General features: G+C 41.8%; 1 protein-coding gene across 5 annotated transcripts in view; it reads right to left on the minus strand.

Annotated features, from left to right (window-relative positions):
* MTHFD1L (methylenetetrahydrofolate dehydrogenase (NADP+ dependent) 1 like) overlaps nucleotides 1-27,421 on the minus strand; it is a 188,879-nt gene that overhangs the window by 17,249 nt on the left and 144,209 nt on the right. For all 5 annotated transcript variants that reach the window (XM_077349937.1, XM_077349954.1, XM_077349969.1 and 2 more), the window contains 2 exons: nucleotides 23,147-23,254; nucleotides 22,163-22,315 (listed from right to left, as the gene is read on the minus strand). In XM_077349937.1, the coding sequence (XP_077206052.1) occupies nucleotides 22,163-22,315; nucleotides 23,147-23,254 (261 nt within the window). The remainder of the gene's footprint in view (nucleotides 1-22,162; nucleotides 22,316-23,146; nucleotides 23,255-27,421) is intronic.

The raw sequence follows: 27,421 nt of genomic DNA on the forward strand, positions 1-27,421 counted from the left end.
CCTCGGCGCCAGGCCGCGGCTCCCTCTTCCCGCCCCCGAAGCGAGAAGTTTGCCAGGCCGCGAGCAAATCGGCCACCAAAGCGGCCGATTAGCTTGCGGCCCGGCAAGCTTCTTGTTTCGGGAGGGGGGGGGAAGAGAAGCTTGCTGGGCCGCAAGCTAATCGGCTGCTTTGGTGGCCAATTTGCTAGCGGCCCGGAGAGAGGGAGCCACAGCCGCCGGCATGGCGGCGGCGCAAACGCACATGCACGGACTGCTGCGCACGCGTGTTTGCGCCCCCGCGTTTGCACTGGGGCTGCCGCACGTGCGCGGGGCCCTGGGCCGCCCTCTCCCCCCACTCTGGCGCAGCAGTCCGTGGCAGCCGGAAGGTTGCGGACCGCTGCACTACAGCTATTAAATACTGGAAATTGTACTTATATTGCTAAAAAAAGGAATTAGGTATAATATTAAAGATATACCCAAATGATTATTGTTAAATTATGCAGCTACTATAACAGGTACATTTCAGAATATAGTATTATATGTCATAGCAGTTGCTAGATTAGTATTAGCTGAAGCGTGGGTGAAGAAAATACAAATAAGGAGAACTTTTCGAGATAACATCAGAGTTTTTTATATGCATGTTAAACTTTGAGCTTTTCAAAAAGATGATGATGTGAATAAAATTGAATCAGTATGGCAAGAAGTCCTATGCTGAATGGAACAAGCAATGTAAAATTGAAGGTTAAATAATTGTCTTGTAGTAGACATTAATGTATAATTTATGGTATATTAAGACATTTTCAGCAGGTATTGTATAACTTTATTGACACTGCAATCCTGTCCAGAGTTACTTCAGTTTAATGGAATAAATCTTTATAGGATTGCACTATGTATCTTTTTATTTACATTTTGTGACTAGTTTATAATAATAAACTAGAAACATGTAGAAAAGGAGCTTTCCTAACACAAAACAAACTTTCTGCTAAAAAGCAAAAACACACTGTTTTACACCGAGGTATAAATATTAATGGGATTAAAAGATATACTTGGGAGAATTAAAGGGTATATTTACATGTACTAATTTGGAATGTAGCATATACCCTTTTAGGGCCACATGACAAGGAGTTTTGGATCACTGAGGGAGATATCTGTAAACCGCTTAGAAAAGAACTTTATATTCATGTGGTATCTTTAGTTCAGCCTTTCTACTCAACACTTTTGTCAGTTTTCTGCTGAACACTACCTGCAATTATCGAGTCTATTCTCTGTTTAAAGACCTTATGCGATGGGTAACTTGAGGTACAGGGCATTGGAATGGATGACCACCTCTTCCATCCTTATATGTATTGATGTTCCCATATGAGCATAGTCCATGAGGCAAAATTCCTGTGGAAATAGTTTTAATTACTTTTTCTTTATTCCATGACCTTCCTTCCATGAAGGCAAACATGCCCCTCTCACATATATCCTACAATTACGAGAAAGGAACAGAGACTATAGTTCTTTCAAAGTACCTATTTTGTTATGACTGAAACTGTCACCTGAGCCAGTGTTATGTCGAACAAATCAGTTGGGTTTAGGCTACATTTTAATATTTATCTCAAAGTTCTGACTATGAAACCTGAAATTAAGAAAATAAAGGTTTGTATACAAACCAAAGCTGATGGATCCACTTTTCTTAACTCAAAAGAAGTTAATTTCACATGAAACATTTTTTGGCACAGAAGCCTTTCTTCAACTGTTTAGCCAGGGGCATAACAAGCCAGAAATCACTGAGAGTTCAGCTTGCCTGTTTTTTACTCCCCCACTTCTGTGACCTCAAGTAAATGAAAGTTTTCGATCATGACAGGAGTCTCAAGTAATAACCAGCTCAAGGGTTTAAGAAATTCTGCGGCATATTTAAGGAAAACGATGCCATTGAACTGCTGAAGTATTTTCCCACAGAAGGTATCCAAGAAAATTCACAGCTCCTCCTAGAACTTAACTCTATGTACAATGCCAAGAAATACACCAGCCAGGATATTTAATCACAGTTCATTTGTATTGCTCTTGGGTAGGTATCTTTTGATCTGAGCTTCTACAATGTATTTCAATTTTTTTTGTACTTGCATAAAATATAGCTTTATAGAATTACCATGCTGCAAAATAAGTGACCCTAAAATATGGGGTTATGACCTTTGAAATATGAATGGAAGGAATTGAGAAAATATCCCTCACCACTGTAGTTTCCTACTCCTGAGGGTGAACTCCTGTTCACTCAGTGTGGAAGACCACATGGGCAAGAAGGAAAATTAGCAAAAATTTCACAAAAGAGGGACAATTTCTGACCAGACTCTTAAACTCTATCCTACCTTTTCAAGATTTCAAAACTCTATTCTCCAAACCCTCAAGATCAAGAAGGAGGGTCAGCGCAGGAAATTAGAGAGGTCTGTTCCATTAGTCCTGCCCTGTTATGCCCAATATGGGCTGATCCAAAATAACTGAAGGACTGCGTGAACCTGTATGAACCATGCCTGGTCCTACCTTATTGCAAAAACCCACCTTTTCCTAGGACTGGGTGATGGGAACCCACAGCAGGGCATTCTGTGTTGTACCCCCGAGACAGTAGAAATCCTTTTCCCAAGAAGCATATTTGTCTAATCCTTAAGGTCTCTTGGAAAAATTTAAAGACTAATTTATTCCAGAAGGCCTTTGTATGTTTGTGCTTTAAATCTGTCCAGACTGGTACATTTTTAGTACACTTATACTGATGTTCTTAATTGCTATATTTTTATGAGCTTAGTAGATAAATTAGGGAACAAGCCTTCTAAAATACATAACTCCCCATCACAGTTCTAGGAATGCAATCCATGATAGCTGCCGTGCAGGGGAATACTTTTCGCCAAAGAAACCAACAGACACTTAATGGCATTAAACAGGCCACAACTTTTATTAACGATAGAGCGTTGACCAGCATGGGGGAGAATCGAACCAGCGCTCTTGTGGTCCCCTGACCACAAGGCAGCCACACGCAACATCATCAGGTATGCACGAGGCCCTCCAACACCCCATCGGGCTCCCCGTGCCCCCAATGCCCTGATGGATGAAATGGGGAGGTGACCACCTCTTGGGAACCCGTTGAGGCGTGAACCCCTGCCGGGTTCCGGGCCACCCGGAAATGCGGATCTGCCGTCCCAACTCATCCTCCATGAGTGATGGCCTCTCGGCACCGCTTACCCCCAGCCTCTTACGGAGGCCCCCCACAAGAGCATGCCAGCACGCAGGCTGGGCTTGCTTGCCAATGGTTCCTCCCCCATGCCCAAAACCCGCCAGTTGTGACAATGAAGATTTTAGCAATATACCAAACATAAACATAAGCATATAATTATATGTAAATTCTTAACATTTTTCTATTTATCTTAACTTCAAAACAGCTGGCACAATGCCAGAGAGAAATTACATTGAATTTGTATAACCCCACGTAAAATAGGGAGGGAGGGTGGGCAACCTCGTCGGCAGAGAAGCGGGAAAGAGGCAGAAGCCTCTCAGCCGCCTCCCTATATGGCGCGGGCAAAGGAGGCTGGGAAGAGCCGACCTGGCCCCCTCCTCCCCCAGCCATCCTTTTGCCGCGCTGCCGGACGTCGCCCCAGGGGTCGCTGGGACGCGTAGTCCCTGCCCTGCTCTTCTCTTCGGCGAGGGCTTCCCCGCGACGGCAAACGCGCCCGGGGTAAGTCCCATTCGCCCTTCTCATAAGGAAAGAAATCATCACACCTCTTGCCCAAATTAGTTCCATTTTGATCATGGAGAATTATAGCATGGGAAAATAAAACAAGATTGACAAATGGGCCTAATAAGGGATTGTGTGATCACCATCTTGCTTATTATTTTTTGCTGTTCGTATCTGTTTAGATTGTATTTCATGTGTTTTTGTGGGCATCAGATCTTCTATGAAAACTAACCCCTCCCCTTTTGATGGCATGGACACTATCCATCCCAAGTGCTTGGTGCATTGCGCGCATGAGGGGGAGGCGAATGTAGAACTGCTTTAATAAAATGAATTTTTGAAGATTTATCCTCAAAAAGCACCATTAGAATCTTAGACAAACCAACCCTGCTGTTGCTTTGCTCCCCCAATGAATGAACCAGAGAGGAAGAGGTAGGAGAAGCCATGGAACATCTGCCCCTATGTGTAGTACACTGGTGAAAATGATTTTGAGAAAAGAGCTCAAAGTACATTTGCAGTGTTGTAAGTCTTTTTAAATTGTTTGTCTGCATGCAATGCAAATGTGATTCTGTGGCTAGAATACTGGGTTTGAATAGGCTCAACCAAAATTTTAATCTGTGCTCAAACACAAAACTCACTCTGTAGTTGTATGCAATGTTCTAGCGCAGCTGAATATTTGTCATGGGATTGCAGTTTTAAGTGGGTGGCACACAAAGAAAATTAATAAATGCCAGAAAATTCTAACTAGAGATCCACCATATAGCAACAACATTCCATGTACTTATTGGTCTAACTGTACCGGAAAGCAAAGGAAAAAGTCACTTTGGATGACAGATTCATGGGGAGAAGCTGTTTTTTTTAACTCCAAGATCAATTTCTTTCTTCCACTTTAAATGATCTGAATGTATTTAGGTTTCTAACTTTAGATGCTGAAAGGTCTAAGGCTAGCACTACTGCTGTTATTCATCACAAGGTCAATTACAGGTTTGTACATCATATTTGCTAACACTGCATAGATACTATCTCACTAGTGTCCATGCCTTGAATGATCAACATCTCCAGAAAACAGGGCTCCATTTTATCAGAATGAAGTTTTCATTTTAGAAAAATTTATGAACTGCTATCATTAAGGCAATACACTTAAAATGGCATAAAATCATTTACATTATACAGTTTCAATTTCCTCTTTCATCTCTATTTTTTTTCCAGATTTGCTGGGTTAGTTAGAAGAATTTTAGGTTCCAACTGTACAGTTGCGGTAGCTTTGCTCTAGCTAGCCAAAGGCTATACAGCACAATTAAAAGCCTTCATTGCTCCCCATTTTTGAGGAGTTAGTGTGAAGGAGAGAATTAACATTTGGAAGAGTACAAGAACAGACTATAGCAGCTTTGAAATCAGAAGTCTGAGATAGCAGATGAATTTATAAAGCGTAAGGGAGTAGGCATTTTGGAAATATTGTACACAATAATTGTTAAGCACAGATAACAATCTATTATAAACTGTGTGGGTTATGATACATTTACACAAAAGGCAATCATAGCCTGAACAAGATGAGATGCAACATGGTTAGGAATAATCCTGAGGGGGGGGGGTTGCACAAGATAGTTGCACAATGTTTCTGTGTACACAGCTGAAGCAGCAGCCGGATAAATGTGTCGAATAACCACATGGTCTGGTAGGGACAGGACAGGCTGAATCTCTATGCCTGCGAAGTGAACTACCGGTATTGCGTTTCTCCCTTGTATGTCCCTGCATTTGATGATGAGTACAACCCACTCGCTTTTGAAATGTAATTCTCTATTTGATATGGAGCATCTCATGCACAAATTATTCACTGAGACAGAAACAAAGTTAATCTCTTTAAAAAATTGACTTGATAATTTTCATCTGGAGCTGGTCTACAAGACGGTCTACAAGACACTCAACTGTTTGTTTAGTTTAGTCTCAACCAAGTGGGATCAATAAAAAGAAACAACAAACTTCTTTATGTCTCTGTTTCCCAGAAATGAGAAAATACCATGGTATCAACCAGTATAGCCATTATATATTTTTAAGATCTCAGGACTGAAATGTATGTACTGTACAGAATAGCTTAGTAAAGTGCAACTTAAGGTGTTTTTATTAAGTCTTGTGATATAATACAGTGCAAACAATATGTTTTTAATTTGCTTTTGAACTGAGTTTCTGGAAGGCAGCAAGCTAATCTGTAGCCATGTATCCTGAAGTCTATATCCATATTTAGTCTTGAGAAAGGGGGCTGATCACATACTCCCTTGGGTCAATATTAATACTACAATAAGTATATTTATCTCCCTTTACCAAACAGATAGCAATAATTTCCTGCACAACAGTGGGGAAGATTGAAACTAATATATCTATTTGGATAGCTGTGCAATGCATTCCTTTTATATTTTCCTGTACTGAATTGGTAATCAGAGCTCTCTCTCAAAATTCAATTAAAGAGAAGCTAATAAAAATTAACTAACTTCACTCTTTGAAAGCACAATGCCAGTATTTCAGAGAAGACATTCCTTATTCACTGTCCACTAGAAGAAGTATATTCAGTACATTCCTCCTGGGTATCTTCCCTGAATGCCCCTTCTTAAATCATCTTGGGCTATGTGGGAGTCACTCTGTTTTAACTCCCTCCCCTGCCACAGAGGTCAAGTCAACAGGGCTACATAGAAGGAGCTCACAAGACAAATTTTTGCCTCAGTTCCTGGATGAGGCTTTTTTAGGAGCTGTATCTACCCAAACATAATCAAAAGACTGACAATGTCATTACTTTAAATCAACAAAAGACACTGGGATCTGTGGAGTTCCAGATAAGGTTCAAGGTTTTCCAGGCCGTACGTAGTCTAGGCCCTGCATACCTAACGGATTGCCTCTGACAATATGCCCTCTGTGCTTTGCTAATGCCAATTTGTTGGTAATCCCTGGCCATAAGATGTTGGCCAGGCCTCAACCAGAGCCAGAGCCAGGGCCAAAAAGGCCCTGGATCTGACGTGGTGGAATTAGTTGCCAGTTGAAATTCTGCAGGACCTACACAATGGAACTCTTCTACCAGGTTTATGGTAGCAGCTATGGCAATCTTAGCTTCTCACAAGTCGTGTTTCACAAAGTCAAAGAATAAACAGACTCTGAACAGTTTTGCCTATATTTTTTCATTTTTAATGTATCCTGGGTAACTTAAACTAGAATTATTTCTAAATCATTCTTTCTCTCTCAGCAGCTCTTATTGATAAAACATCTGCATCTTAAGTTCAATAATTGATTAGGCTTTATTTTTGAAGATAATTAGGCATCCAATCCATTTAGCTCTATTGCCAAGGAGCTAGATAAATTAGTGGACAGAACCAGTGTGTGTGTGTGTGTGCGTGTGTGCGTGTGGGGGAATCTTGCCTTAGTGGCTGATATGGTTAAGCATCAACTGGAGCCCCCACTCTGGTCATCAACAGCTGGGGCTGCTATGTGAGCACTGCTATTATTTTGGTCTTTTGTATAAAATCCAATATGCTACACAGTCTCATAATAGCAGTAACAACATAATATGAGGGTTTTATCAGACAATATTCATATTGCTCTGGTATTTCACTGCCCTGTCTCATAAACAGAGAGAATTATGATGTGATATATTAATGTGAGTGGTGAGTGGTGTTTCCATTACAGTGTTTCATATCGTAGAAAAAGGCAAGAATCTAGTAGCCCTTTAAAGACTAACAAATATGTGGCATAGAATGAGCTTTTGTGAGTCACTGCTCTTTTTTTCATATGCTCATACTGTTCTTCTGTGAGTTCTTCAAGCAGAGTTTGTTATTTTTTTCTCCTGACCCACTCACCCCACTCTCCTGCCAAGAGCATTTCAGACAAAAAAAAAAAAAAGGTATTTGTTACAGTCTTGGTCTAGCAAATGGTGTTCTGTTCACAAAGACACTTCTGCCTCATGTAGGCCCCAAACATTGGGTGGGGTGAGAGATGAACACTTGGCACTGCGTTTTTGTGCATAAAAGCTACCATTACAACAATGTTGATGCAGCAATCCTTGTACCTAGCTCAATGCTAACACTACCAGATATGACCTAATTATGTCATTTCACGAAGTTTTTTTTTCTTTCTTTTTTTTCATTCCTCACACTCTTGTGTGTAAAGCAGGGGTAATCAACCTGTGGTCCTCCAGATGTTCCTGGACTACAATTCCCATGAGCCCCTAACAGCATTTGCTGGCAGGGGCCCATGAGAATTGTAGTCCAGGAACATCTGGAGGACCACAGGTTGACTACCCCTGGTGTAAAGGATGGGGATGGGATTTGAGCCAGTCATGCCTTTCCTTAGCCTGCCATTGTACCATGGGTTGCTGTCTAGACAAAGTCAGAGTGGGAGAACTATGAATGGTGTTCTGGCAGGATAGTAATCTAACAAATAAGAACCTGGAATTGTCTCTGCTATTAAGAACCTAACAAGAATTGCCACTGCTGTTTTCAAAAGAGGCAATCATTGTAACTGTTAACAGGTTAGTCCTTGTACCCCATGAACTTGAAAAACTACCATATTACACAAAAGGGAATATTTATAGGTCACAGTGCAGCACAGAGGTATGTGCTGAACATGCATGCTGCACAAACTCCTTTTTCAAGTGCCTGAGATAAATCATAGAACTTTGTTCTTTCATCACCTATGTTGCTCTACTTTTGAGCAAAGTCTAAGTCTTCAGAGATGCCAAGCTAACAGTTCTCAGCAGGAACACTCAGTAATATTCATCCTACAGAAGGATCTACATCCAGATTTTTTGAATGATCAACTCATTTTTCTCCCAGCTTAATCATAAAAAAATCAGATTTGCTTAACTTGGGCTGACTCTTTCATTCAGTGTTTCCTAACGGTGAATTCTACATGTATCTTATGCTTGGATGTTAAAAGAAAAAAAAAAGCTGGCGGTAGTAGAAAAATGGCCACATGAACCCACCATCAAAATCACACTTACAAAGCAGGGTTTCTGGAAAATAGAAAACTTTGCCATTATAAAATAAAACTAGATTCAGAGCCCAGCCCTTTGAAAGCTCCCCCCGGTAGAGGAGTGCGGTGGCCCCCCCCGCAGTGCCGGTGCCATAGGATGCTCCCTGTGTAGGCCACGCAGCTCATGCACAATGGCGAGAGAGCTGCATGCCCTAAAGGGATTGGCCAGGCCCCTCTGTGTGATGCCGAAGTAGGCTCAAAGTGGCTTACAGTCGCCTTCCCATTCCTCTCCCCAAAACAGACACCCTGTGGGGTGGGTGAGGCCGAGAGAACCCTGATATCACTGCTTGGTCAGAACAGCTTTATCAGTGCTGTGGCGAGCCCAAGGTCACCCAGCTGGCTGCATGTGGGGGAGTGCAGAATCGAACCCGGCATGCCAGATTAGAAGTCCGCACTCCTAACCACTACACCAAACTGGCTCTCGACATATGTCGACTGGCTATCGACATATGTATCACTGTAAGAAAAGCCACAATTTATTCACATTGCAAAATTGGTTTTCAACTAATTTCCCTCTTTAATGAATAGACATCCTTTTAAAAAAAATGACACCTAGCAAGCTTCCTTTTAGGCCAGCTATATTTCCACTTCTAATTTATTTATTTAAATATTGAATGATTGATTGATAGATTCAAATGGGTATCCATGTTGGTATGAAGTAGCACAATAAAATCAGAGTCCAGTAGCACCTTTAAGAGCAACAAAGATTTATTCAAGGCATGAGCTTTCGAGTGCAAGCACTCTTCCTCAGACACTCGAAATCTCATGCCTTGAATAAATCTTTGTTGCTCTTAAAGGTGCTACTGGACTCTGACTTTATTTATGTTTCTATTTATATACCACCACTCAAGACTAGTTGTCTCATGGTGGTTCACAAACAAATATTAAAATTGCAATATAAAATCCCTTTAAATCCCTTTGAAGTCATGGCTTGAAGTTAACGCTGAGTCTGAGCCATTTAAAGGGATCTTGGCCCCTTTAAATGCCTTCTCCACTCTTAGCTGAGACACCCAAGACATTTAAACCAAGGATTTCAGTCCCTTAAATGCCTTCTCCATCCAAGTTGTGATGCTTGAGGCATTTAAAGGGATCACAGGTGCTTTTCTAGCTCAGATTAGCCAAATGCGCAACCCCTACTTGGGACCTTAAAAATGCCCAGCAATGTGACATCTTACAAACATTCCAAATGGATTTTTTTTATTTATATAAAAAGGGAAGGGAACTAAACTTTTCATTTGTTGTGATGAAAGTGAAGATAATGATTACATAGAAAGAGGTTGGATGTAGCATTTTTGCTTTGATCATGCTTGCATTCAAATGATTAATGATTTGGTTGCTTCACAACCAAAATTAATGGCATTCAATATCCCCAGATTTTCAAAGTTCCTGGATTATCTTTCAACTTTTTATTTAAACTATTAAATTCCTAGGTCACTTTAGCAGCTCTGGAAATGTCAGACTAGTCATGATATCATTCCTGTCATCAGTTTTGTTCCTCAAAATAGCTTGTTTTAAACTGAAAGAAGCAAATTTCTAGATGAATCTAGAATTTCTAGATGAAATTCTGAAAAGAAACAAGAGATCTTGTAATGATTTTAAACTTTTTTGGACTTTATGAAAAGAAATAGCAAAATGTTTTAGCTGTCATAGTATCCTAACAGGGCCTTAATTCAGTTATCTTTTCTTAACAGAGATCTAAAACCCCAAGGAAACTGGGGGTCTCAGTGGTTAGGATTCTGATGCCTGGGATGTGGCACCTATAGTGCTGCTTCAGAGCCTTCTGAAGGCCAGAGCAACTTCCCTTGTTAGTACCACCAGGCTTCATTAGTAAGGAATTCAAACCTACAAAAATACCAGCTCTCTCTCTTTACTGTCATGTTCCACTATAGTGTTCTGGTAGACTTCTCTTAGCATTTTCTCTTGGTAGTAACAGTCAGATAATGGGCTTTTTCTGTGTAGGTCCAATTCTCTGGAATGGCCTACCAGTATCAGCGAAGAAGTGTTTGTTTGTTGCATTTTGGAAGGTATGTAAGACCTTTCAAAGGGTGTTTGATGGAGGGTAAGCTGTTTGGTAGAAGTGGCTTATAATAATAAAACCCAGTTATATTTGAAGCAGCATGGAACAACATAGTATTGAAAATAGTAATATGATACCAATTGTTTGATTTATCGTTGGATACCTGACTAAACCTTTTCCTTTAATAGGAAGTAGGGGAATGATACCTAAAACACCTATTACTTATTTAAAGGAACCACTAATGGTTTCATATTGTATTCAAATGAATCACCAGTGGTCTGAATTTAAAAAATTTGTTTTAAAATATTTCAGATCACTTCCTTACGAGAATACCAATTTGAAATTACTTTTACAAAAACAGGAAGCATATTTCATATTCTCTCTGGATACTCTTGTTCCCCATGGACACAATGTCGCAGATGAAATGAGAGCATTTGTTTAGGGTCCTCATAGTTTACACCTGTTGAACATCATGACTTATATGCCTTTTCTCCATTAGTGGTTCCTTAAGTAATAGGTGTTTTAGGTATCATTCCCCTTTACATTTTTGGATTTTCATGAGCGAAGCTTTGGTCTCTTACTATATACCTGTTCTATTTGTATAGTTATTTTGATATTTGACATTCCATTGTGGTGAGTTTATTTATTTCTTGTTGAATTTGTCACAAGGTTCCCTGTTCTTTTTGTTACACTTGGCAGAAGTGGCAGCATTTTTGATAGATGTATTTTCAGTCTCATTGATAGACTTTTTTGTGTGTTCCTGTAAATTGTTGCACTGTTACTCACCTAGGGTCCTAGATTTATGGTGGGATTAGACAAATATTGGAAACAAATTTGGTCTTGGCTTGTAATTCACCTGAAAAGATTTTTATTTGCTCGACTACACTGACAGTGCAATCCTAAAGAGAGTTCTACCCTTACAATTCCATTAAAGTCAATAGGTTTAGAACGGTGTAACTCTGCTGAGGTTTACACTGTGAAATATGAAATGATTCACCACTTTTAATGTCTGATATTTCTCAGACACATTTACTTTTAGACAGTCCCCTAATTCTCTTAAAGTAGGCATTACCTTGCCCTATCCTCAACCCTGTTTCCCTAAAATGAACTGAATAGCAGCAAAGATGGCTTGATAATTGTAAGAACTAAGAAGCTGAAGGAGGGAATCTTGGGGGGAAACAAGCCTTTCACATTAGCACGAAGGCATGCCAAGCCTTTCTAGCAATGGATTAGATAAGAAGTGTGAGCTGACAATTTCCCTGGCAGTAAGCAAATGAAGAACAAGGAATAAGATATGACTAGCAGAGTGAAGCACCAAAATGTCATAAGTTGGTGGAAGTTTTGAAATGGTTCTATTTTTCTTTAACTAAATTCCACTTAAAAACAGAACACTAGTAAAAAGACTATCACTAGCAAGAAAAAGTACAGAGCTTGTACCTGATGGTCCTATTTTGTTTATTTTCCCTGCCTCTACAATTCTATTGGCATGTAGGCTAGCCTACAGAGACTTCCTCCAAAAGAAGCATCCCTTAAGTGGAAGGAAGGCTCCTTAGTGTGGAAGAGTGGTAGGATATATGGCATTACGTTAGCCATACATGTTTATTCATGATGTATGTAAACATGGCTGTTTCCGACTGTATTTTTTTTTTGGTCTTTGCTCTTGTACACTGATTGAAAGAGACAGCTTAATTCACTGACTTATTCTTTATGCACACATGATGTGATCCAGCCAATCATAAGAACTTTTATGGGGCAATAAAATCAGAGTCCAGTAGCACCTTTAAGACCAACAAAGATTTATTCTGGGCGTGAGCTTTCGAGTGCAAGCACTCTTCATTAGACTATGATCTTCTTACATGATAGGGGAATATATAGCAAAAATCAATTCTGTTATATCAGTAGATTGTGTCACAACCAGTCTACTGATGTAACAGAATTTATTTTTGCTATATATTCCCTGTCATGTAAGAAGATCATAGTCTGAGGAAGAGTGCTTGCACTCGAAAGCTCACTCCTTGACTAAATCTTTGTTGGTCTTAAAGGTGCTACTGGACTCTGATTTTATTGTGCTACTTCAGACCAACATGGCTACCCACTTGAATCTATTTTTATGGGGCAAGATATTTAAGACATGAAATCAATGTGACTTCAAAACCCTGAACTTTGAATGGACTGCCTCCAACTTTTTTCTTTTTCACCTCTACTTACCTATGTTATTTGTATTTATACAGGTGATTTCTGAGATAAAGGCCATGTTAGGGGGGAGAGGAAAAAATTCTGAAATTTGAATTTCAGTTTAGGTGTTTAGTAATCAGTATTTTATTGGGGAAAAATCTGGATCAAAGTAAAAGCATAAATTAGAATTATTTTTTTAATGTAATAATTTCTATGGAACTTTTATAAAAACATTTTCTCCTAGAAATGGGACTAAGCAATCAAAGAATTCTATCATAATCAACAGTTTACATCCCAGTTGGAAAATTTGCTCACACTAGGCGTTCTGATGGTTTTCTTCTTAAACTTTATGCTTAGTTTTTTTTTTATTTGTCTAAAACAATGCACATCAGAAAACATGGATGGCCACACTGGCCTAATTAAAAACAGTATGCAGACATAGTACACACCACAAGTTAGGCATATATCTCAAAAAAGACTTACAGCAAAATTGTTGTGAGAGGAGATGTTGAAAGAGCCCATATGCACTTCCCAACTAACCATCCCTGAGGAAGGGTGCTTGCACTCGAAAGCCCGTGCCCTGAATAAATCTTTGTTGGTCTTAAAGGTGCTACTGGACTCTGATTTTATTTCTGAAATATTTTTCCAGCCACCCATCTTGGCTTTTGTATGCTTTAATGCTCTGTTCTACTGCAACAATTGGATGTGGCTGTTCTCATTTGTCTGTTTAATAAGGGCTGTATATTCTGCTCTCTTGACTTGAAAGCAGGGCTGGTTAATCTATGTAGCATAGTGGTCCCCAACCCCAGGTCCAGGGACCAGTACCGGTTCGAAGACCAGTCGGTACCGGGCTGCGGCTCCGCCTCATCCTCCTCCCTGGCTGCTGCCTTGGGGGCTGCCCTGCTACTCTGCTGCCGGCTCGTCTTTGGTCCTCTCCAGTGGCCGCCATGGCTGGGGCTCCCCCTTGGCATGGCACTGCGCAGCTGCTGCTGGCAGTGCCCCCCAGTGGGCGGTGGGAAGTCAGGAGTGCCAATGGGAAAGCAAATGGAGCAGGGGGTCAGGCGGCAACGTCCCTCAGCAAAAGACTACCCCCTGCCCCTGGGCCTCAGTAAAATTGTCAAGCGTTGGCCGGTCCCCGGTGATAAAAAGGTTGGGGACCACTGATATAGCACATGTAGCGTGTGCTGTAGGCCCTGCTCTTCCAGGGGGCCCATGCAGTGCCTGCCCCACCCATAGATCAGGGCTGTAGCCTCTCTCCTCCCCTCTTTTCCCACTTTAAGGACACTTGGAGGTACACCCCTTTCCACTGGGGGGCGCCTGCTCCTGCTGCAATTGTACTGTGCTAGAGCCCCAGACATCATTAAACTGGCTCTGGTGCGATGGGCCCTGCAAATCCTTACACCACTCCTGCTTGAAAGGATTCATCTGAGTTGGACATTTATGTCAGTTTTTTTTCCTGTGGATTTTCTTATTCTTTAGCACGATCCATGCGATGTACAGAAAATCTCAAAAGGTCAGTGAAAAATGATGCCCCAAAGTACCACTCATGTGTTGTCTTGACATGACAGCCTCCATTTTGTTAAGTGTAGATTTGTTTTAATTAGTCATTTCACCCTTTTACCTAATAGGTAAATCTCCAAGCATCTTTTACCTGTAGAGCTGAAATTTGTGCAATCCCTTAGCCAACTTGCACTGCATTTGTGATGAAGAATAATCTCTTAGTCTGATTTTGCACAGATCCACATTTTTAAATTCACCAGTGGGTGTTGGGGAAAGGAAGTCTTGTGCATGCAATATTTCATATCTTTAGCTTCTTCCTGAGACATCCCTATAGTTCTAATTTAGATATAATACGATGGTTGCCAACATGTATATATCATTAATAAGTTCAATGTTTCTTCCTATGCCATTCTATTTCAAACAGTTATTCTGCAGTGCTATTACGAAACCATATCACCAATGAAGTTCTTAGATGAACATCAGTAAGGTAAAGGTAAAGGTATCCCCTGTGCAAGCACCGAGTCATGTCTGACCCTTGGGGTGACGCCCTCCAGCGTTTTCATGGCAGACTCAATACGGGGTGGTTTGCCAGTGCCTTCCCCAGTCATTACCGTTTACCCCCCAGCAAGCTGGGTACTCATTTTACCGACCTCGGAAGGATGGAAGGCTGAGTCAACCTTGAGCCGGCTGCTGGGATTGAACTCCCAGCCTCATGGGCAAAGCTTTCAGACAGCTGCCTTACCACTCTGCGCCACAAGAGGCTCTTCAGTAAATGAATATTAAACTGTTCTGGAGGAAAAAAGAATCCCACTGAGAGAAGATGGACATGTTTCATTTTTCTTACCTTTCCCATTATATTTCTGGCCTCCAAAAATGAACACATTCCATTCTTTATGTCAAATTTATCAAAATTAAACTATTTCCAGCTGCCAAAACAGCTACGGGGGGGGGGGATCATTGTTGTTATATCATAAAGTACAGCTAGCTAGCTCTGGGATTTTCTCCTATTGATTGCAATGTTACACTATAATAAAAATCAACATATGCAGCAAAATCATCTTCACTACCTCAAAAATGCTCCATAGAGTGATATAGTACATGCAGCGATTAAATAATAAACATGTATGTTACCCTAACATATTATATACCGTAATTAGAACCAATTGTCAGAAACAATCCAAAGTAGCCTGGAATGCAAAGCAGGAAATGAGAATACCGCTGACCTATTAAGAGTTAGCACAAATGACTTATAATGCAATTATATTGAAATATAGTCTGCTCCTCTGCTTAAGGTTATTATCAGAATTTTTTTGCTTAATCAAATAAAACAAATTATTCAGCTTTTCAAGTTGTAGATTTTCCCACCATTTTTACAACTTGGTTCACAAACACAGACAGTGATGTTTGGTCACTCAATAAGTTCATCAGTGGGCTGGGGTCAATGGTGCTAAGGAGAAAATAATGGTGGGGAGTGTGTGCCTCTTTGTGTACAAAATATCAACTAGATAACTGATCTGGCTTCTCTATCAGACACTGTTGATGTGAGCCTTTCAACCAATGCTCTCACTGAGGCTGAAATCTGAAGGGGGACAACCAGTACAATCTAGTGGGAGATGAGCTATTTTACCCCTTCCTCAATGAAATAATTGGTCCAAACTGCTTTTTTGGCCTGGTAATGCTGACCTCCACCCCCTAAGTTAGAGAACCGTGTGGTGGATTAGACATAATGTCTATTTTTTTTACCTAAGAGAGAAAGTGTGCATATGACAGTAAAAAAGGATAACGTTTTCCCTATATCATGTCACCTCCCGGGCACGCGTCCCCAGAGGAGGTGGAGGGGCAAGCGGGCAGCGGCTGAGGGGGTGGTAGTGATGGTGGGGGATTGGGGAGGGTCACCGCCTCCTCCAGTGAGTGGAAGCTGGCAGCTTGTCGCAGGGCTCACCATCACTCTGCAGTCGTGGCAGCAACGGCTCATCGGGGCTGGAGTGGTGGCATCAGCTTGTTGACGGAGGTGCCTGTTCTGAAGCGTAGGTGGCGGGCGAGGCAGGTGGGTGGGCGAGTGTGGGTGCTGGCGGGAGGGGCAGGAAAGTGGAGTGGTGGTGGCCAGGCAGTGTTTAGTGGCGAGGCGGGCTGTGTGGCACGCAGCTGGGCTCGGGAGGTGGGTGCCACAAGGGCTGGCCCAATTTGGTGGTGCTCAGTTGTGCCGGGCGTGCCCAGATTGGTCCATGTGGGGGTGGAAGTGTAGTCCGGACATCGGATGTGTCCCAGGCAGTACTCCATCCACAGGGCCCTTTCCCAGATATTAGGGAGAACTATGGCAAGAATTTATTTTTGTATTTATATACTGCCGCACCCCATTCAGACTTGTGGGGTATACAATAAAACAATAAAAACCAGTCCAAACCCCGCAAACCTCTTAAAAGTATACAATAAAAATTGACATTAACATTAAAAGATGGTGATGCAGAATTCTAACCCCCCCCCCCCCCACTGTCTGACTGGGGCCAAAAACTCTCTTTCATTGGGAGCGAGGGTCTTGATCTAACTGACGTTAAGGGATTCGCTGTTGGTAACTCTGGGACCCTACCATGGCCTCAACCATATGCTTGGCAGAAGAGTTCTGTATTGCGGGCCCTGAGGAATGCTGAAATCTCCTGCAGAGCCCATAGCTCTTCAGGGAGCTCATTCTACCAGGATGGGGACAGGGCCAAAAAAGCCCTTGCCCTGGTTGTCAAGCGAATGTCCCTGGGGCCTGGGGCAGCCAGCAAATTCATACCCACAGAGTGAAGTGCCCTACGTGGGGCATAAGGAGATAGGCAATCCTGCAGATAAGCAAGGCCCAAGCCATTTATAGCCTTAAGATTAAAACCAATACCTTGAACTTGATCTGGAAGCAGACTGGTAACCAATGAAGATGATGAAGTACCACCTGAATATGGGGCCCCCAAGATGTCCCAGTGAGGACCCTTGCAGCTGCATTCTGTACCAGCTGTAATTTCCAGGTCAAAGTCAAGGGTAGGCCTGTGTAGAGCAAGTTACAGAAGTCTAACCTGGAAGTAACCGTTGCATTGATCACTGTGGCCAAGTGTTTGGAGGACAGGTAGGGCGCTAGTAGCCATGCTTGGTGTAGATGAAAAGATGCCGCCCGGGCTACCTTTGTGACCTGAGCCTCCATTGAATGGGAGGCATCAAAGGTCATACCCAAATTCCTAACAGTCGGTGCAGGTGTTAGTTGCACCCCATTCTAGGCATGGGAGGTGCACTTCCTGATCCTGCCCTCATCTGCCTAGCCACAGGACCTCTGTTTTGGAGAGGTTGAGTTTCAGGCGGCTTTGCCAGAGCCATCCAGCTACTGACTCCAAACAAACGGCAAATGTATCCAGGGAGGAGTCTGGCCGCCTGTCCATCAGGAGACAGAGCTGGGTGTCATCTGCGTATTGACATCCCAGCCCATAACTCTGGACCAGGTGGGTTTGAGGGCATATGTAGATGTTAAACAATGTGGGGAAGAGAATCATCCTCTGAGGTACTCCACATGGGAGCCAACGGGGGTCTGATAACTCATCCCCCACAGCGACCCTCTGTGCTCGGATCCAGAGTAAGGAAACCAGCCATTGCAGCACAGCCTCCCCTAATCCCAGCTCCGGCAAGGCAGTAAGCCAATAACTTGTGGTTGATCACATCAGATGTGGCTGACCATGTGAAATGTGGCCATCTCACTTCCTTCTTCCTGTCCCAAAGCTCTTGGGTATACCAAGGGACCTGTCTGAGGCGAAGGCAGAGAGGGCGCTTAGGAGCAATCTTGTGCATAGCTGCCGACAGGCGGCACTGCCAGTCCTCCACCAAGGCTGCCAGTGAGATGCCAGAGGGCACTAAGTCCTGCAGAGCATTTAGGAGTCTCTTAGAGTCCATAAGTCTCTGCAGGTGGATTAAGATGCATCTGATGCCCAACCGGTTCATGGACAACAGGTCCATCAATGGCTACTCATCACAACTACTAAAGGAAAGGAAAATAGTGTTTTCTTTAAATGGGCTGATAAAAGTGGAAAATTATGTTTATTTGCATGCAGGCAGACAGGAGAACATTTTCTTTGTTGCCTTGTAACCAAAGCTGCCTCTGGGAGAAGCCAAAATTGTCTCTGTGTTGGGGCCATCACACTAAAGCTGTTTAACTAAAACATGCTTAAGTACAATGCTGCAGAGAGTTTTGGGTGGGATGAGTTTTTTCACATACACTAGAGAATCCAATAAGTCTCCACCCAAGCATAACTCTTAAATGACCTCATCAGTTTCCTAAGCACACTCAACAAGCCTTCCTGCCTGTTCCCCGTATAGCCAACCTATGATGTCAACAGTCCACCTGCAAATATGCTGCAACACTAGGGTCAGGGTCACAGAGATGATATAAAAGTCACGCCGGCATTAATTAAATGCACCACTTGTTTTACTGTTAATTTCCTCTGATACATATTCCCCCCCCTGGAAAGATGTCCCATTATTTCCCAAATGTTCTGTTTACAAAATTCAGGCACAGTTTATACAATACACAGACCACATATTAATTGTGCAGTGTTGTAGAGAAGTTCAGAACAGTAGTTACTTTAAATATTCACATTAGGAGAACAAAATAAAATCAAGCATCTTTTGTTACTGCTGGCTAACAGATGAAACAACAATTAGTATCTCATCAGCCAGTCTGACAATTTATGAGCAAAAGAATTAAAAATGTTGTTTTAATAAAGCAATGGTAATACACAACTAAGAAGCATTTTTTTAAAAAGAGAGAATTCTGAAGCTGAATTTTAGAAGCTGCAATGTCTGAGCCAATAATGATAGGAACACCATGCATTTGAAGACTTTTTTCTTTACTAGAGAACAGCCTAGACAAGCCAAGCCATATATTCTGGTCACCTCCATTAGACCTTTTTCAGATCCCAGCAGTGGATCTTTTGATTTATTGCTCCAATAATGATTATATCTTTTATATACTATGTAATTGTGAATTCTTACTAGCGGGTTAAGGTGGTGTTAATGGTGCAGCAGCAGCAGCAGCAGCAGCAGCATGCAAGAAGGTCCTGAGTTGAATCTCTGGCATTCAGTTGGAGGATTTCAAATAGCAGGTGCAGGGGAAGGCTTCTCTGGAGAGCTGCTGCTGGTCTGACTAGACAGGACTGAACCGGATGGACCAGTGGTTTGATCTAGTATAAAGAAACTCCACATTTTCCCTCTCCAGCCATCCTTTTTCACTCATCTCTTTTTCCACCTCACACATCATCCCCACTCTCCGCTAAAATGCCTTCTTCTACCCCTCTCTCAATCTATAGCTTCCCTATCCTGATGAAAGAAGCAGATCTTTGCTCTACCCTTAGCAGTAAGGATTAGGAGGATAAGGAAGTCCAGGGCTTTATCCCACCTTTTGCTATTACTATGAGTACTTTGGTGGACCTAAAGCTGCCCAGACTCACAAGGGTAAGAACTGAGATGGAGGCAAAGCCAAGACCTGACCCTCCAAGTCAACTTTAGGATGAATGGAAAGAAGGAAGTGGAAGCCAATTCTTGGGCTTGAGGAAGAGAATTCACTATTACATATAGTATATATAAAAGATATAATAATTATTGGAGCAATAAATCAAAATAACTTTGAAACATGTTTTATATATCATATCCTGTGAAGCAAATTAAAAAGTCAGTTATGGAATGTTAAAATAACCAGCGACACAGCAGAACAATTCCTGACACAGGCCAACTCTGGAAGTCAGCTGACAGATAAATAACCACCATGTTTCACAAATGGCCAAGAATGAATGGTGAATAATACCTATGAAGGACAGCAGGACAGTCTTGCAAATGTGGCTGAATGCACCATATTTTCAAGAAAGGTGTAGCAGCCCATGGTTATCTAGTATGGATTACTCATGTTGCATCATATTTTGGCACGAATATTTGGGCTAAATTATTTGCACATAATTTCACTTCTTACATCTGTTAGCATACAATATAAAGGTCAAGAAGCCAAAGGAGCACTTTGAGGGTTTGGAAGAAGATCAGACCTAGGGCAGAGAATATCTTGGTCATTTCAATAATGTTATAATTTGGCATTTAGCCTTACTCATAAAATTCCAGAAGACTAGTTTCCCAAGAGTGCACAAAAGGGTTGAAATCACATTATGGATTACCACTCTCATAGGAAGTGCTAACAGTTCACTGCACTTGCGGTAAAATGAATGTTTCCTGGCCAGATACAGAGAAAGAATACCCCCCAAGGCCCGAGAGTCCTGATGACGGCACTTCCTGAATGCCAAACACACATCTATTCAGGAATCCCTTCCTTCCTTGCTGTCTTTTAGTGGTAATGCAGAACAATAAGTCAGAGACTTGCAATCAACTTTCAATGTGTTGCCACATGTAAGGAAGCCAGACTATGCTCTGGGAAGATTAGATAACCCCAGAAGAGGACTCTCTTTTAACACAGATCAGTTCTTGGTTCCCATCTGTAGTATAGCTACACATGACATCTTAATAATTATTAAACCATGCCATATCCCCCCCCCCCTTCAGACTGATGGAGCAAGATCAACCAGCAACTCAAAAAAGGAAACCTGTTCTACACCATAAACCATAAAACGCTCGTTAGCAAAGAACAATGGCCAAAATCCATTACACACAGAGCTTTTGCTAGCCTTTTGCTAGCCTTTTTACTTTCATTTGCTTCCCTTAGGATGCATTCTCATGACGTGTTATAAATTGGTTGGCAAACTTCAACAGTTTCAAATGTATTTGTCATGATTTTCTTTTTGCCTGAGTTGATGGCTCCTCCACTAACTGTTACTGAGCCTTCTCCCTGGTTGTATTGTTATACGCGTTCATATCTTTAATTTAATTTGGTTTTCATACGAAACTTTATTTCAAATAAAATTTTAATTTCTCTTGTTCTTTTAAATGTTTGTCACATTGGGGATCCTATTTGGGCAGAAATGTGGCATGGAAATGTTTTGAACAAATGCATACATAGGGGTGACATGCAGCGCTGCTGTTAAAGGAGCCCGAGTGTAAAGGCTCTTGAGCTCAAGCAACTAGCTCTGTGGTTCTTTAGATTTCTGGCCAATAGGATTTGCTAATTTCTCACGGTTACTAGCCTTGGCATGTAGGTAGTTTCTCAGGGCCAAATTAAACTGCAATCTGCTGCAGTCATAGAGGAAGTGTCCATCCAATTTAAAGACAAATAGAGATGCCCAGGTAAGAATTACATACCTCTTTCCCACAGTCCCTTTTCCTAGGCATGATGACAGGGGAAATGAACCTGGTTGAAAATTGTTTGGGAAGAGGGATTTGCAGGAAGGGGGTGGGGAATGATCCATTCTGTTTGCCCTCTTTTGCACTTTGCTAACTAAATCAGGCTCTTCCCTATCCTATGTGGTTGGAAAAGATCAGGATTTGTCAATTAATCTGGTTTGGCCCTGACTCTTGTCACCTTTTTCAGTAGGATTCCCTGACATCACATGATCATCTCACAAGCCCAAATCAGCTGTATTCAATGCCCCTTTACTTGACATGTTTGTGTGCATATATATTGCATTTTACCTCTTACAAACGTACGATTGCTTTTTGTTCTTATTGGCCAAAGGAGACAGACATTTATAACAAAAATGAATTCGAAAGTAAAACAGACAAATCTAACAAAGCAGCCCTTGGTAAAAATTCAAAAACAGTTCTGCTGAGTTTCTTTTTAAAAGAGAAAGCAAAGCTAAATGACAGTATCCAAATGTCAGACTCACCGTCCCAACTAGAGGATAAATAAAACCAGCCCCGATGCTGGCCCTCACATCACTAATAGGCAGAATGAATCCTGTTGGAACGCCTTTCCTTTCAGGCATGTGAGAGAGAGAGAGGTGAGTTTTTGCCATACAGATTGGCAGATTTCCAAATCCCTGAAAGGAAACAGAGGCCCAGATTATAGTAAAGACTGTATGTGCTCTGCATTTAAAAAGAAATCCTGACACAAAGAAATATGAAGTTCTGTGACCAGTATCAATTACTGGTCAGTTCACAGTATCTGTTTTAGTCAGAGTAACTGACCCTACTCGATGGAGATTATTCCCAGGAAACTGTTCTTAGGCTATAGGACTAGGCCTAGGACTACGGGAGTCCTAGGAAGAGACAAGGAGATGTCCAGTGTATCGAAGCCCTAGCCTCTGACCACAAGGGGAATTTCATGCATGGACCAGCTGAACAAGGTAGCCTTCAACCAAGAGTATGAGAAGACATCCAGTGATATTCAGGGGGCTTACTATGCTCTGCTTGGGCAGTTTCAGTTGTAAGGCCACACTGGTTTAACATTACATTGAATTCCTCTGTGACCCTGGGAATTCATTGTCTCCTTGAATAATAGGATACGGAAAGGGCAGGGAAATGTATATGACTGAGATCCAGTTATATAACAATAACCATATCCTAGCATTACATGTCAATCAAACAAATGTCCCTTGAGATATAGGTTCCAAGCATAGTAGAGAGCGGGAATCTCAAATTCATGCATTCCCAGTTTGTACGTATGAATATATGTCTACATGCTGCATCCATATATCACTGCCAATTTATATATAAAACCTATAGGACAATGGAATGAATAGATCCTTTCCTCCTGGACATAGGAAGACCAAAGCGCAGATGGCCCTGTTCTCAGCCATCATTCAAATATTCAATACACAGGTAGTCACACCTATGAGGCATCCAACCGCATCCATCGGTGCTGCTGTTACCTGTTGGCTGTAACGATCTATTTGAGACTGTGCTGCTGGAGACAGCTCTATATCCTGAGCTCCATAGACATTCTGCGCTATGATCCTTATCTTTTCAGCAATGGGAATCTGTGGAAACAAAGTGAATGACAGAAATGTGAACACTTGTCAGCAAGGACCTTACTATACTTTCTTGGTCTGCAAAGATTGTTTGACAGGTTTCTGGAGAAGATTTTGAGGTATGTAGGTTTTCCCAGAGAAAAAATACCAAGTGATAATCGTTACTAAAGGCGCTTGTTGTGGTAGAAAGTGGCTTCAGATTTATTTACTTATTTTGCTGATTTCAGTGAGAGACCAAAGATACAGACTACATTGTATGGACAATGAGTATACCGCGTCAACTGCTAGGAAGTTTGTTTTTTAACCATTTGACTTAGCCATAAGTAATATTGCAAGTGTGGACAGTAGTTATTTTCTTCTGTCATGTGCTGTCACTTGCAAGGAAGGTCCCCATATTTCTCTCATTGCTGGATGGTAATTTGTATTAATAATCTCTCGCTAGAAGCATGGAGTGGGAAAGTAGTCTGTAAAGCTACAGAACATCATGAAGACACTCTGCTTTCAAGAAACAATATATCTTCCCAATTTTTTTCTGTGGTTTTCTGACTTTACCATATTACGTGTCATTAATGTACTGTGAGGGCGTACGCTGGAGGGCGTCACCCCAAGGGTCAGACATGACTCGGTGCTTGCACAGGGGATACCTTTACCTTTACCTAATGTACTGTGAAATAGTTAAACTGCAATCTCATAAAGTTTTTTTATAATTACTCACATTTTCGTTTATTTCTTTACAAAGAAACTGTGTTATCTCTCTAGTTACAATTATTTGTCTACTGTATGATGAGGTCTTTTGTGTTGAGGCAGTCAGTGTTTAATGTTGATTTTACTGTATAAATTCCATCTTTCATAGGATTTTTTCTTCCATTCCCCCCTTTGTGCAGTGGTGGCACGTACATGCACTCCACGGAGGCATTAAAAAAAAAAGCAATACTGACTCAAAGAAAAATAGTGATAGAGAATGTGTGTAAACAATTTCAGTTATATACTGCAAGGCTTTATTTTAAATTCCCTTCTTGTCATCTACACCTGCAGATAAACAACATGCTGCAATATTAGTTTTTTCTTAAATAGGTGTTTAAAGCCTCGAATGCTGGGAAGGACAGGAATGCAAATAAAGGAATGACCCCCTTGGAGAAGGAGAAACAAAGGATACAAAAAAACAAAACCTTTTGTTTCGTAAGGCCAGGGTCAACTCAAGTAAGCTTCCTTGTATAGCTCCAGTTATCCCAACTACATTTAATTTCATGATTAAGGAGAAGCTGTGGAGAATGCCTGATCATCAGAGCACAGGGAGTTTTATAATGGGATGCCTTAGAAATCAATAGTGCATCGATCGAACTGTGACTGGCTTATGCTACACTCGCTTAGATTGCCGCAGTTGTGTCTGTAAAGCACTTACAAGATCACTTAGATGAAGAGAGCCATAGAAATGGAATGCTTCAATGCTTCCCTGTAAAATGACATGGTTTAATCTAATCATCATCTGATTCAGGAGAAATCCTGACTACAACACTACTTTTCAACAGAGGAAATCTGCTAAAGTCACACTTGCAAATTAGCTGAGGTATATGTATCCAAAATAAGAATCAAGCTGCTTAGTGGAATATTCATATACAGCTCACAGATGTAGCAGATAACTGTTCCCCTTATCATCTTTCAATTCATCCGAATCCTGAGTGTCTTTAGGCCAGAGATGTTTTTCAACATCTGCAAGAATCATCCTTCCAATCCTATTGGAAAGTGGATTTCAGAAGAGGGTGCTGGGGACTGCTTGCTCCCACAAAGCTCCATCTTGACTCCTATGCTCTTTAATATCTACATGAAACCACTGGTTGAAGTCATCTGGAGACTTGAGTTGCTTGAGAAAGCATTGCAATGAAAGATATGTGACTAGTGACTGTCAAACTGGGTACTCCAATTCATAACACTGTCATTCAATAATTACGAAGCATGCTAAATGCGGCATCCTGGACTTCATCAGTGACAAAACTACCTTTTTTTGCATATGCAGTAATAATATAACATCGTAAAAAAGAAAAGAAAAAAACATACCAGGAACTATAGGGGAAGGGATGGGTGAAGATGAAAATTTACCCCCCCCCCCAAAAAAAAAATTGAAAGGAACTTCATAGATGGGTAATTGGACAGAGGAAGCTACATGAAACCTCTTTGCTCATTTTGTCCTAATGTTATAACGTTGTTATAATGAAAAAAATGTATTGTAACACAGTCATCATTATGTTTTAAAAATAGTGGGGACAACCAGAAGGTGGGGGGTGAACACATGACACTGATGACAAAAAGGTGGTGGGAAACAGAGTTCAAAATCAGGATTTCCTCACTGGAAAACTTGGAGTTCAGATCAGAAGGGGAGAAAATTTGGATCTACTCCTAAAGGGGATAAAAAGTTTTGCAGAACTTATATAAACTTCAATGATTTATGAATGCCAATGTGGAGGTCTGCACTTGTGTAGAAATGGTTTGACTTGGGATTCAAGGAGTCATTTGTTCTGGATGGGGTCCCATTTCCCTGGAAGGAATAGGCCTGTAGTCTAGGGGTGCTCTTGGACCCAGGTGTACTGCTGGACAAATAGGTGCTAACTGTGGCCAGAATTGCCTTTTATCGGCTTTGATGATTGCCCAGTTGTAGTGTTTGCTGGGTAGCCATTCTAGTGCATGCCCTAGCTCATTTAAACTGGCTCCTGATTTGTTTCTGGGACCTTCAAAGCCTGATATGGTTTCAGACCAATATATCCAAAGGACCTCCTATTCCCTTACGAATGTGACTGAGCACTCAGTCATCTTTGGAGGCTTGGCTTTATGCGTCCTTACCTTCTGAAGTTAGGTGAGTAGCAACCAGGAGAGGGCCTTCACACTCATGCCATTAAAGTTCTGGAACTCCCTTCTCTGGGAAGTTTGTCCCATTCTGGTGCCATCTTCTCCCAGTGACTGAAGACTTTTTTGTTTCTCTCAGACCCTTTATGTACGGCGGCAGCTACTCCGCGCTGCCGCTGTGCCGTTGCGACGGGGCAGGATGCCCCACCGTTCCCTGTGTATGCATAGGTGTGGAGCATGCAGGGCTGCCCCAGCATAGCGCACGTGCATTTTGAGCCAGGGCCAGGAGGCCTGGGATGCTGCTGGCCAAGGTGGCCCCAGGAGGCCCCAGATTCCCTCCACACTCTCTGGTGGGGCTCTGCGGAGCCCGCAGGGGCATGCGGTGTCCATACAGGGACACCATAGGTCGGGGCCGGGCGGGGGCGCTGTCAATTATGCACAGTGCCGGCCCGGCCCAGCCCCAGCCGCCGGCCGGTGTAACCAGGAAGCTGCGGAAGTTCCTGCATTTGCTTAATGCGGGCCTCCTGTAGCCCTGGGCTGGGACAGGCCCGTGCTGGCAGCGGCGAGTGTTATCGGGGATTTTCCCTGAAGCTCTGCTGCTGCAAGCGCAGGCGTTCTGCCCCGAACATACTGGGCCTCAGTGATCCTTCCTTTCTGACCCATGTTTTAATTGCTGTTTTTATGTCTTTGTGTATTTTTACTCTCTTTTTAATTTGTTTTAATGATTTGTATTGGGAAGGTTTGATTTTAATGGTTTTAAAATGACATTTGATCACACGTTTTAAATTGTCATCTATCTAGGTGGCCATCGTGAGGGCAGAAAGGTAGGATATAAACTTCTGCACATAAATCAATATTAAATTAACATTATGTCAGTGCTCTTCTTACCCAACAACATTTAACAGTAATATCTGTCACTATTATTATTCTTGTTAAGACCCACAGAATGTAAACTTTATTCAGAACATGTCTAACTAGAACAGCAATCTCCACTCAACCCCAAATTTCAGGGCAAACAGCTTATAAAAGATGCAAGGGCCTTGGTTTAGGCCATTCAATGAAAAAAGGTCAAAGCATTCTGCTGGGCGAAGTCCTTTCTGCCACTCTAAGCTGCTTGGTTGGCTTACACCCATTATTATTCAAAAACACTGCAATTAAATGACAATGTACAGAGTGCCCTCTTACTACATGATAAAACCAATCTTGACAATCAAAGCAGCCACTATGTAAAATGAAATTTTGCTCCTAATGCACTGCAACCTCCTCTAATAATTTACCTAGAAATAACTAGGTAACTTTCAGTTTTTATTCTTCCCTTTTCATCATCTTCTTCCCTAT

Source organism: Paroedura picta, chromosome 1, assembly GCF_049243985.1.
Source record: "Paroedura picta isolate Pp20150507F chromosome 1, Ppicta_v3.0, whole genome shotgun sequence".
In the NCBI taxonomy this organism is placed as follows: domain Eukaryota; kingdom Metazoa; phylum Chordata; class Lepidosauria; order Squamata; family Gekkonidae; genus Paroedura; species Paroedura picta.